The 12,950-nt window shown below is 42.9% G+C and overlaps 1 protein-coding gene across 1 annotated transcript in view; it reads left to right on the top strand.

Annotated features, from left to right (window-relative positions):
• Window positions 1-11,994, top strand: part of SLC12A1 (solute carrier family 12 member 1) — a 70,949-nt gene extending 58,955 nt beyond the window's left edge. The window contains exons 20-26 of the mRNA XM_060259854.1: window positions 678-825; window positions 3,839-3,966; window positions 4,345-4,456; window positions 5,452-5,538; window positions 7,494-7,629; window positions 11,361-11,428; window positions 11,783-11,994. Of these exons, the coding sequence (XP_060115837.1) occupies window positions 678-825; window positions 3,839-3,966; window positions 4,345-4,456; window positions 5,452-5,538; window positions 7,494-7,629; window positions 11,361-11,428; window positions 11,783-11,918 (815 nt within the window). The 3' untranslated portion in view covers window positions 11,919-11,994. The remainder of the gene's footprint in view (window positions 1-677; window positions 826-3,838; window positions 3,967-4,344; window positions 4,457-5,451; window positions 5,539-7,493; window positions 7,630-11,360; window positions 11,429-11,782) is intronic.
• Window positions 11,995-12,950: the final 956 nt, after the last annotated feature.

Genomic DNA, 12,950 nt, shown 5'->3' with positions numbered 1-12,950 from the left:
CACTGCATCACAACATCACACAAGATTTTTGCTGGACCATGGAATTCTATCATGCAAAGTGTATCAGTCGATAGACAAAGAGAGTTTACTGTAGATCCGTGGTTTTGCTACATTAACAGAGACCTTCCCATAATCAATTCAACAGCAATTCCAAATCCTGCTGTCTGGACACTATTTTATTTAATGACTATGCATTCTTTCCCCCCCATTATTGTATTTATGGAATTATCTAGGTACATTTCTTTGCCCAAGAGTATGCTTCCAAAATTCAGTGAAAGAAAGTGACAAAAGGAAATATTGGTGCTGGATACCACAAACGTGTTTTTAGTCAAAATATTTGTACGTGTATGGCCATCTTGAAGTATGAAGTCAACAGGGAAACTCTACAATACTGGATTTTATTTCCAATTAATGGTCTGATACTAGGCAATTGGGATCAGTAAAAAGAAAAGAAAATTACACTTAAACCAGATTTCAAGGACGGCTCCAGGTTCCATCGGAAAACAAACCGCTTGTACAAATTGCACCTTTACATGATGATTATTGTGTCCACCTAAAAACAAAAAGATGGTGTGTGAAAAGTCAAGGGGCAAACGTAATAACAAATGGGTCCTCGCCTTCTTTTTTCTTTGACCTTACAAGACGGTTGTGTTGCCATTGTTGCTTTCCTTTCGCAGAGGAACTGAAGAAGCTGGAACAAGAGAGGCAAGCCCTAGAAGCGACTATCAAAGAGAGTGAATGTGAGGAAGGGAGCTATGGCATCCGTGGATTCTTCAGAAAAGCCACCAAACTCAACGTGACAAAGAGGGCACACATTAAGGGCAAGTTCTGAACCTGGAGGGGGGGGGGGAGACAGTAGTAGCTGAATGGTCAGTCGGCAGGGCTTGGGCCTTACCCTCCTGATCCCCCTCCCCCAGCCTAGCTATGAAAATTGTGCAGGCCTTGAAAGGGATGGTCACAACTTGGCACAGGTCTTTCTTTGAAAGCAAAGGAGCTTCCTAACTTTTAAGCAGCAACTTCGTATTTTTAAGTTTTAAAAAGCAGGGATGTGTTACCAGAAACGGACCACAAGAGGTAAAGGCTTCTTGGGTATTTCTTTTATACATAACTATAATAGTTTTATACATAACTATAACATAAGAGTCCCATGGTGCAGAGTGGTAAAGCTGCAGTACTGCAGTCAGAGCCCTCTGCTCACGACCTGAGTTCGATCCCAGCGGAAGCTGGTTCAGGTAGCCAACTCCAGGTTGACTCAGCCTTCCATCCTTCCGAGGTGGGTAAAATGAGTACCCAGCTTGCTGGGGGGAAAGTGTAGAGGACCGGGGAAGGCAATGGCAAACCACCTTGTAAAAAGTCTGCCGTAAAATGTTGTGAAAGCAATGTCACCCAGAGTCGAAAATGACTGGTGCTTGCACAGGGGACTACCTTTACCTTTACCTTTATAATAGTTTTGAGTTGACTAATGAGGTTCAGCACAGCCTCTACTATAGGGTTGTGTTGGAAAATACCTGGAGGCTTTGGGGGTGGATCTGGGAGATGGCGGGGTTTGGGGAGGGGAGGGGCCTCAGCATGGTCCAGTGCCACAGAGTCCACCCTTCCAAGCAGCCATCTTCTCCAGGGGAGCTGATCTCTGCCAGCTGGAGATCAGTTGTAAAAGCAGGAGATCTCCAGGCCCCACCTGGAGGCTGGCAACCCCACCCACTGGCAGGGGGGGGAAATCTTATTTCTTTTAAAAACTCATCCTTTTCTCACTGTCAGGTAAAATTGTTTTTAAAATTTCTGCCTTTAAGGTAGAGCAAAATGCAAAGTGAGACATGTTATTTCAGAAGTACTATTTTCCAAGAGCCTTTTATAAACACTAAACTGCATATCAAAGTGATTATTAGCTTCCAGTGGAATTTGTAGCCACAACAGACAGTACTCCGATGACAACTAGTTACTAATAGGGCATTCTCAAAACAAAGACTAATCAAAATAGAGAAATCTAAATATTAATATGGAAATTAAGTAGGATTTGTTAGGAAACACACACACACACACACACACACAAACATATGTCTCTCTCTCTGCTTTTTTGTAGCAGGAACTCCTTTGCATATTAGGCCACACACCCCTGATGTAGCCAATCCTCCAGCAGCTTACAGGCCCTTCTTACAGGGCCTACTGTAAGCTCTTGAAGGATTGGCTACATTAGGGGTATGTGGCCTAATAGGCAAAGGAGTTCCTGCTACAAAAAATCCCAGTATATATGTGTGTGTGTGTGTCTGTCTGTCTATATATGAAAGGACTTAAGTACACATGGTGCATATTTTGCTCTAACAATTTTTTAAACTGTATTTCATCACTTGCCATGCTCCTAGCATCTTGATTTGGCTTGAATCCCTGGCAAACAAAGAAATGTAATGCCAAGGATTCGTCCCAGAGGCTAGCTTCCTACCTTTCCAGTCAAGCGCTATACCTCACACTCACCATCGGGTCAACATGAGAGGAATATGGACATGGGGAGGGGCGGTGGCTCAGTGGTAGAGCATCTGCTTGGTAAGCAGAAGGTCCCAGGTTCAATCCCCAGCATCTCCAACTAAAAGGGTCCAGGCAAATAGGTGTGAAAAACCTTAGCTTGAAACCCTGGAGAGCCGCTGCCAGTCTGAGTAGACAATACTGAATTTGATGGACCGAGGGTCTGATTCAGTAGAAGGCAGCTTCATATGTTCATGTTCATATTGCCAACATAAGAGAAGCCATTCTGCCATGAAATGTTGTGAAAGCAACGTCACCTTAGAGTCGATATATATATATTGACCACTGTGTGACACTCACACACACACATACACACACACACTGTGGCTAATAGCCACTGATGGACCTCTGCTCCATATTTTTATCTAACCCCCTCTTGAAGCTGGCTATGCTTGTAGTCGCCACCACCTCCTGTGGCAGTGAATTCCACATGTTAATCACCCTTTGGGTGAAGAAGTACTTCCTTTTATCCATTTTAACCATTCAATTTCATTGAATGCACATGAGTTCTTATATTGTGAGAAAGGGAGAAAAGTACTTCTTTTTCTACCTTCTCTATCCCATGCATAATCTTGTAAACCTCTATCATGTCACCCTGTAATCAATGTTTCTCCAAGCTAAAGAGCTCCAAGCATTTTAACCTTTCTTCATAGGGAAAGTGTTCCAACCCTTTAATCATTCTAGTTGCCCTTTTCTGGACTTTTTCCAATGCTATAATATCCTTTTTGAGGTGCAGTGACCAGAATTGTACACAGTATTCCAAATGAGGCCACACCATCGATTTATACAGGGGCGTTATGATACTGGCTGATTCGTTTTCAATTCCCTTCCTAATAATTCCCAGCATGGCATTGGCCTTTTTTATTGCAAACGCACACTGTCTTGACATTTTCAGTGAGTTATCTACCACGACCCCAAGATCTCTCTCTTGGTCAACTTACAGCCTTTTAAAAAAACACCTGGCCAAACAGAATAACAATTCATGGCATGTTACAAAAGATGGCGGTCGCCACTCGCTTTCCTAAATGGAGCCGTTGTGGCATTCCATATTTCCTCCTGTTCACCTTTCGTTTTCTTCTTGCGTAGAGGCTGGCCAAGCAAGGAACACCCTTTGCTCTTGATCCTGAAAACACATGATCAAAAGCATACTGCGAAATCCCCCTCCTGAATCCTTGCAACACTCGCATGCTCGACTGAAGTATGCACATCTCGCTGTAATCAATAAATTGCAAGGCGAGAATTGTGCTGTGGAACTCACTTCCCGGGATTGTGCAGAAGGGCCCTGAATGTTCTTTCTCTCGCGCCCTCTCATTTCAGCCAGCAGTATTAACACCATTTCTTCAATACACGTGGGGGAGTTCAATCAACGGCTGCTGGAAGTCAGCACTCAGTTTAAGAAGAAGCAGGGGAAAGGCACCATTGATGTCTGGTGGCTGTTTGACGATGGAGGTAAGCCAGCTAGAAGTCTCTCGTCGGTTGAGAAAGAAAAAAAAAAATCTGTGCAACCGTTGGAGGAAAAGGGAATAATTTAAATAATGTCTAGAAGAAGAAGAGGAATTGCAGATTTATACCCTGCCCTTCTCTCTGAATCAGAGACTCAGAGCGGCTTACAATCTCCTATATCTTCTCCCCCTGCAACAGACACCCTGTGAGGTGGGTGGGGCTGAGAGGGCTCTCACAAGCAGCTGCCCTTTCTAAAGACTTAATGCGACAAAATGCTAGGGGGATTAATAATTAATACTAAATAATAAAAGTAGCCCTCTTGTTATAAGACAGTCTCCTGATTGGGCTTTTCTTGCATATAATTGATTTCGTTTGTTCAACCAGGGCTAATTCTTTTAATTCCCCATATCCTCACTCTTCGAAAAAAGTGGAAAGATTGCAAATTAAGGATCTTTACCGGTGGAAAAGTTACTCGCCTTGAAGAGGAGAAGCTAATGTAAGTAGACTTTGCATCCCCCACCCCTCCGACAGAGTTCATGAGCTTCTATTGCTTAGTCTTTCCATACAGTGCTGATGGAAGAAACTGATAGGACTAATCATATTATCAACTCTGACGACCCAGAAGTTAATATATGTGAAACACTTTGACCGATTTCCCACTCACCTTACGCCGCTCTCACATTCCTCTTCTCAGCGGGGCTTCCTTCCGATTTCACACTATCTGCCCCGGGGTTGCTGCAAGGGTCAGCCTTTTCGCGCAGCAAACAGAAACTGGGTTTTAGCAGTTTCTGTTTGCTGCACAAAAACGCCGACGCTTGCTGCAGCCCCAGGACAGATAGTGTGAAATCAGCTCCGCTGAGAAGACAAACGTGAGGGTGGTGTAAGGTGAGTGGGAAATTGGTCTTTGAGTACTCTTAAACATTATATAAGTGCTTATTAGTAGTTTCACAAAATCTTGCATACATTTATCTCCTTATATTTTTTATTGTATGATATTTTCACCAACTTATGCAATTTCTTGTCCACAGTTTTAGCAGCACTGATGTGCTCTCACAGCAGTACTAAATAAGGGCTGCTTGGCTCTTTTCGGTACCAGGAAATGTTGGTTCTCCATGTAAAAAGTTACATGAACCTGGAAAAAATTAGGCAGCTTCTTGTCGTTCTGGTGCATTTCCCTGGCCATTTCTCCAGTATTTAATTTTCAAATAAACCAATTAGCTTACACTTTTCATCTTCATAGAATTCTATAAATGAGACGCCCTAATTAAAGCGCTTCTGATAGATCTGGATACTTAATTAAATGGCAAGTAATTGAACAGGACTCGTAGTGCAACCCTAAGTGGAGTTAAGCCCTCCTCAGCCCATTGACTTCAATGGACTTAAAAGGGTGCGACTCTGCTCAGGATGGCAATACCAGCGGCTTGTGCTGCATATCAAACTACTGACTACTAACTCTTTAAAAATGCCCCTCCCCTTTCCTTTGTTTTTCAGGATGGCTTCACTTTTAAATAAATTCAGAATAAAATTTGCTGACATCCATATAATTGGTGACATCAGTACAAAACCCAACAAAGAGAGGTAAGAGTTGCTTCAGAATAAAATTATATTTTACAACAGGAACTGAAATGAATGGAAATATGATTGACTTATTGTAGTTATTTTCAGCCTGAATCAGAAGTGAGGTTCGACTCTTTCAAAGGGGGCAGCTTCACCGATTCTTTGAACTGTATGCCCAGTGCATGTGGATCAGACTTTGAATTTCAGACAGCATTGCATTTTCCTAAAGTTGCATCTTCCTACCCGCTATTTTGTTCTGTTTTGCACTATATTAATATATTGAAAAATGGCTTCAGTTTAAAATAAATAGAAACAGGCAGGAAAAATAAAGTGGTTCATTACAAAGTGCTACAATGATGGGTTGCCAGCCTCCAGGCAGGGCCTGGAGATCTCCCACTTTTACAACTGATCTCCATCTGGCAGAGATCAGCTCCCTTGGAGAAAATGGCTGCTTGGAAGGGTGGACTCTACGGCATTGCACCATATTGAGACCCCTCCCCTCCTCAAACTCCACCCGCTCCCAAATCCACCCCCAGAGCCTCCAGGTATTTCCCAACCCAGATCTGGCAACCTACTGCAAACAGCTCAGGCAGCATCTTCTGGAACTCAGAAATGCAGCTACATGAGAAAATCTGAACAAACAACAGATCAAACATTCATTAAAAATGGGACAACAATCCTTGTTCATTGAGACATCTGAAAAGAAAAGAAAAACCATTCACTATCAGGATCAGCAACCTTTTTAAAAACATCCCATTTTCCAGGCTTTTCTGCACTCTTGTTTTTGTTGCTCCCCCCCCCCTTTTGTGGTTTCCCCCCCTTTTCTGTGCCTCTTTTGTTCTCTCTAGTGGTCATTTTTATATTACAGTTGTATCTCCTGCATATTTCCATGCCGAAGAGCACGCCATCAGATTTAAGAAAACAAAACTACAATTTATAACCCAACTGCCCCCCCCCCTCAAAAAAAAATTCTAGGAGCTGAAGGTCTGAGGATGTGCGTAGCCAATTACTTTGTCAAGGGAATAACTATACCTGACAAGGTGGTGCTAGCCAGATCTTGTTTTAGTTAGCTAATAAGCCCAACAGAAAGCAGAAAAAGAGAAAATTTGCTTCATTGATAACAACCTTGCTTCGAGAAAAAGAAATCTCTTTGTTCCTTTTGGAAAACATGCAAAACAGACATTGGAGATATTCACCCAAACGCTCTAGAACAGGGGCGGCCAAACTTGTTTCGTGTAAGAGCCACATAGAATAAACATCAGATGTTTGAGAGCCGCAAGACAGGAAGGAAGGGAGGGAGGAAAAATGGAAAGAAAAACGGAAAGAAAGCAAATAGATGGCAAGAAGGGGGAGGGAAAGAGAGGTGAAAGAAAGCAACTTGAAATGCATTCTCCAAGCCACTGGCTAGCTTGGCATGGAGCAGTGATTGAAAGAGACAAATGCCTTCTCCAAGCCAGCCGATGGGGCAGTGGGGGCTTCGAGAGCCACAGCATCTATGTGAAAGAGCCACAGTTTGGCCACCCCTGCTCTAGAAGCTAAACACTATCCAAAGAAAAACAGACTTGATTTCCCCTTTTTAATACACGGTAGCATAAATCTTTTGTTTCCACCACAGTTTTACAGCTAGTCAATAATTGTGTTGAACGTCAACCTAGAAACATGGTGCTTTGCAGAACTTTTGTTTTGTTGAGATAGTTGTGTGACCAGCGTAACTTCGGTATTAAATTATAACAAAGGGAATGTGAGCTATAAATGGACTGCAATGACACACGGAGACCTGCCTAGACAAGGTGTAGGCAGCCCTGCTGCACGGATGTAATGGAGCATAAAACCTGATGCAAGAAGTTTAAAGATTTTGAAGGCAATTCAGTCACAATTCCGCAGCCAATAGACTGTGTTCTACCTGAGAATAGAATCTCTGTGGGGTAAGGAGTGACAGTCTTGCTGTGAGGTTTCCTTTATAATTTCTGTTCCAGCTGGAAATTCTTTGAAGAGATGATTGAACCATACCGCCTTCGTGAGAGCTGCAAAGATTTAACAACTGCTGAGAAATTAAAAAGAGAGGCTCCGTGGAAAATCACTGATGCAGAGCTGGAAGCATTCAAGGAGAAGGTAAAGCTTTACTGCCCTTACTTTTGACACTATGCGCTGGTTAGCTGAAAAGGAAAATAGCACAGATGTAACCTGAGAATAGTTAAGGCAAATTTGGTGGGTTATGAAGAAAGGGAGAATCTGAAATCCACTGACTTTTAAGAAAGGTGGTGATTAGATCCTTATATGACAAGCTTCAGAAAGGTATATCTTAAGCTTGTCATATCCTGTATCCTATTAGCCACAAGATATAGATGGAACTCTCTGTCTGGGGCAGTGAGGTTCTGTATTCTTGGTGCTTGGGCGGGGGGCAATAGTGAGAGGGCTTCCAGTGTCCTGGGCCCACTGGTAGATCTCCTGATGGCACCTGGGTTTTTTTTTTTTTTTGCCACTGTGTGACACAGAGTGTTGGACTAGATGGGCCATTGGCTTGATCTCACACGGCTTCTCTTATGTTCTTTTGAACAGTGATATTTAGTGGAAACCATCAAATAGTGTGGATGTGTGTATAACAGTATCACTAGAAAAAAAAATACCTGTAGACAGTGTCATTTATCTATAGCAATTTGTCTACCATTTTATCTACCCAAGGGTACTCAGGACAACGTATAGCCTGGGGGCCAAATCAAGCCCTCGAGCAACTGTCATCTGCTTCCTTCTCCCTCTCTCTTGCTTCCTTCTGCATCTTATATTGCTTTGCATGGCTTGCTAATGACACAGGAGCTACAGAGCAAAATCTTGATTTTCTCCATTGGTTGAGGCTCCTTCCCCATCTAGTTTCCTGGGAGGGTGGCAAAGAGCCAGAGCTTCCTTTGCCCAGTTCCCTGGATCCCATGGGAGAAATACAAAGAAAGCACCTTGAAGACCAACAAGTGCTAATGTTTTAAGCAAGTTTTATTTGAAGGGGGTTATTTTAGTTGTGTTGTTCAGTGTCCTTTAAAAAGTTTCTATGTCTGCTACCTAATCTTAAATAGGTACACACATGGCCCAGCCCAACACAGCCCAGCCCGGCCTGACAAGATCTCATTTATGTCCGATCTGGCCCTCATAACAAATGAGTTCGACACCCCTGGTTGTATAGCATTCAATATTAGCGCTCACTTTAGCCAGGGCCGAATTAAACCCTGTGGAGGCCCCTAGGCAGTCAAAATCTCGGGGGGGGGGGCTTGCAAATTATCTCTGAGTCGGAGCGCCTGCCCTACCACTTGCAGCCCCCACTGCAGGCTGCAGGCCCCTTCTCAAAAGCCCCTTTGACAAAGCTGTGAGGGAGAGGCAGAGAGAGGCAAATTTAGCAACGACGCCAGCCGCACCGGGCGAGTCGGGCAAGTCGAGCAGCTCAGTTGCTGGCTGTGCTTGCTGTCTCCAAGGGCTGCAAACAGGGAAAATTGGGGGGGGGGGGGAGCTGGCCTGGGACCTCTAAAGGTGTGGGGGCCTATAGGCCAGTGCCTAGTTGGCCTAATTGTTAATCTGGCCCTGATGTTAGCATGCCCCGAGCTCCTTATTTGAGTCAGAGCCTGTACAATGCAGTGAAGAATAAGAGGTCAAATAGACAAGGGACATATGCATGCTGCAAAGTTTTTGTATTAGTGTAACAGCTGTGACTTCCCTTAAAGGTATTCAGGCATCGCAGTCTGCAGAGTGCTGAAAATTTGTTATTAGATCCTATGTACCCCTTTGACAGATCTGTTTCTTGGGTCTCCCTAGGAATTCAAAATAGCCTTAAGGAGCTTACTAAGTTTTTTGGTCCAATGTAAATCCCAGTTGCTTGCACCTCCTCTGATTTGCCACCCAGTATCAAACTGAGGTTGGGGACTGTGAATGAATTTTGTTATTTGGTAGGAAAGTACAATTTGTATATTCTCAAAAGCAGGGCTTTTTTTGTAGCAGGAACTCCTTTGCCTATTAGGCCACACACTCCTGATGTAGCCAGTCCTCCAAGAGCTTACAGGGCTCTTTGTACAGGGCCTACTATAAGCTCCAGGAGGATTGGCTACATCAGGGGTGTGTGGTCTAATATGCAAAGGAGTTCCTGCTACAAAAAACGCTCTGCAAAGGTATACTGTGCAGAAAGAGAACAGATCAACTGATATGTGTGAAATGGATTTCAGTGCTGAAATTCTGAAACAGTGTTTCTGATCAAGACCCTCCTCCCCAAATAAAGCATCCAAAGCAGACCCAATTGCAAGCACATGTTGACCACATAAACCTCATTAGCAAATGCACAGTAGTGTCAAACTCATTCGTTTTGAAGGCTGGATCTGACATAAACAAGACCTTGTTGGGCTGGGCCGTGTGTGTCATAAAACGTAATGCCAGGTAGCAGAGACATAACCTTTATACACAGACAAATTGCATTAAAGATTATTTTACACTTCAAATAAAACATGTTTAAAAGTTTAGCACTCTTGCCATATGTGTTTATTTAACAGTCTCTGATAAGTGACACCTCTTGCGCTGAATTATTGCATCAAAATCTGGAGACAATGTCTGTGCTGTAGCAATACTGAGTGTGCTGTTTAGGTGTTGTTCAAGTGTGTATCTGTAAGTTGCAAAGCTACTTTTGATTTATTGACGTTCATTACAAAAATCCCATGGTCAATGCTTTGCAGCTAAGACCCAGAGGACAACATAAAATGCGTGGGTATTGTGACCTTTTGTACATAATTCGCTTCATGTGCTGGTCAAGAACATGTGAAGGCACCATGACACAGACTGAGGGCTATGTGCTTGTCTACAAAACTATAGTCTTCCCCAGAGAAATAACTACAACTCCTCTGAGGCAGTGCAAGAAAGTGCAAGGCCAACAAAACTCTCTCTCTTTCTCTCTTTCTACAGGCAAAAAGCTCATACCTTGAATAAAACTTGGTTGGCCTTAAAGGAAGCTTTGGCTCTTTCCCTCCTTCCCCGGGGGATGAGGAGGGAGAGGAGCCTCAGCCAATAGGAGGAGAGGCTTGGCTCAGTAGCTCTGCTGTATAATTGAGAGATCCTGGCAAAGCAAGCTCTCCCTCCCCTCCTTCCTCCCCAAGGGAGGAACCTCAGCCAATGGAGAAAATAGAGGCTTTGCTTTGTCATTCCTGTGCAATTGAGCAAGCCTGGCAAAACAACCTGTGATGCAGAAGGAAGCAAGAGAGAGGGAGAAGGAAGCAGACTTGCTCATGGGCCTGATATGGCCCCAGGGTCACATGTTTGACACCCCTGCCCTATGCTATGCAGGGGAAAGACCTATTTGCAGGTAAACTGCATTTTATTTTGCATTCAAATATATCTCTCTTAAGTAAGGGAGAAGTCTGCTTTACAACTGCCAGTAGATGCTAGTAAACTGTTGATTTTCAGTAGGATCATCAACTAGAGAAAGCGTAAGATTAATTGTACACACTCAAAAATTAATCCAGCCCTTTGGCATTTCGAGATAGATTTATTTACATAATTATTGTACTTCATAGCCATCAGTATGTCATTATGCAGCAAACTGAAAATAAATTTTGTTGCATATTAATTTGACAGCAATAACAGAAAACAGAATGCTTCATATTTCCCCTAAGCTTCTTGCTCACAATCTGCTACCCATATACTTTAGTGGCGTCACATTAAAATCAATACTCTTATCTAAAGTGCAGAAGGGCCTTATGTGAAACAACAGTTCATCAGGAGGCACGCCAGTTTTGACATTTTCATTGTCAAGTTTCAAGCATGTTAGTAGAAGTCACCCTTTATGAACTGTGTTCTGATTTTTTTGTTTTAAATTTAAACAGAGCTACCGCCAGGTCCGTTTGAATGAACTCCTACAAGAGCACTCTAGAGCTGCTAATCTTGTTGTTCTGTAAGTTTAAAAAAAATTAAATTTGCATGAGTTTGAGCAGTTTATTGCAATTCAGAGAATCCACAGGTCCCTGAATTTGAAGCCTTTCAGAGGAAGAAAAGCAATGCACAGGCTTGCTGGATAAGATTATCTTACTACTTATTTTCTGTAAATATTCTTTTTTATCTGTGCAGACAGAAAGCAGAAAGGGTACTTTAAAATTATTTTGCCTCTTGTGACAACGCCAAATCTGATTCTATGATGTTCAGGCATCTAAAAGTGATATTTTAGCACCCAGGAATTTTGAGGGGAATATCAGTAGGGCTCAGAGTTATTTACTAATATGGTAGTAATATAGTCTCTTCCATTCAACAGGAGCCTTCCAGTGGCAAGAAAAGGAACTGTATCTGATCTCCTCTATATGGCTTGGCTGGAAATCCTCTCAAAGAATCTGCCTCCAGTTTTACTTATCAGGGGCAACCACAAAAATGTTCTAACATTTTATTCTTAGCAAGCAACACCAGGAATGCAGCATATACATTCTGCACACAAAAATGATGCTACACTACAAAAATACCATAGCACAACAACACAAATTGACAAACTTGAATACCCAGAGGCTGAAAAACCATTTTGGCGTTACTACCCCATAATGCCGTGATCCCAGAATCGTAATATTGCTGTGCAAGTACTCAATAACGAACAGACAATGATGACAACTGTGGACTGAAATTTCATCCGTGTAGAACCACAAGCCACAAATAAAGTTATAGCTGACTGCATATAGACTTGTCTCAGCAGGTTAAATGATCACCTGTTGGACTGTGACTACATTGATTTTTTTAAATAATTTTTTAATGTCTATCCATAAATTTTATTAATAAAAATATGAAGATCCATTTTAAAACAGTCCATAGAAGTTTTCCATGTTCCTTGTGTGCTAGACTAAGGCCCAAGTCTTCCGCTCAAGAGAAGGCCTTACCTGGAGTCACAGAAGCAGGCAGAAGTCCCCTGTAATAGAGTCGAGTTGCCTATGTCAGGCCCCCGTCCCACAGGACAACAACCAAAGACAGTGCAATGCTGTAGCAATCAAGACAGTGCAATGCTGTAACACATTAAAGTGTCTGGCACATCTCTGCCGATTGTCGTATTTAAATAGGTAAATGTAGTCCCCTGTGCAAGCACCAGTCATTTCCGACTCTGGGGTGACGTTGCATCACGTTTTCATGGCAAACTTTTTACAGGGTGGTTTGCCATTGCCTTCCCCAGTCATCTACACTTTCCCTCCAGCAAGCTATTTTACTGACCTCAGAAGGATGGAAGGCTGAGTCAACTTTGAGCCAACTACTTGAACCCAACTTCTGCCAGGATTGAACTCAGGTCATGAGCAGAGAGCTTGGACTGCAGTACTGCAGCTTTACCACTCTGCACCATGAGGCTCGTCCTTATTTAGGCCCCAGAATTTCCCAGCCACTTTCCTCCCTGCTAGCTGCATCCTTTGGTGGCTTGCCAGTAATTTTTTCAGATAGTTGTTTTTACAGCT

The sequence above is a fragment of the Heteronotia binoei genome, chromosome 19 (genome assembly GCF_032191835.1).
Source record: "Heteronotia binoei isolate CCM8104 ecotype False Entrance Well chromosome 19, APGP_CSIRO_Hbin_v1, whole genome shotgun sequence".
NCBI lineage: Eukaryota > Metazoa > Chordata > Lepidosauria > Squamata > Gekkonidae > Heteronotia > Heteronotia binoei.
The sequence above is the reverse complement of the archived record's forward strand: the minus strand, read 5'-3'. Positions and strand labels throughout refer to the sequence as shown.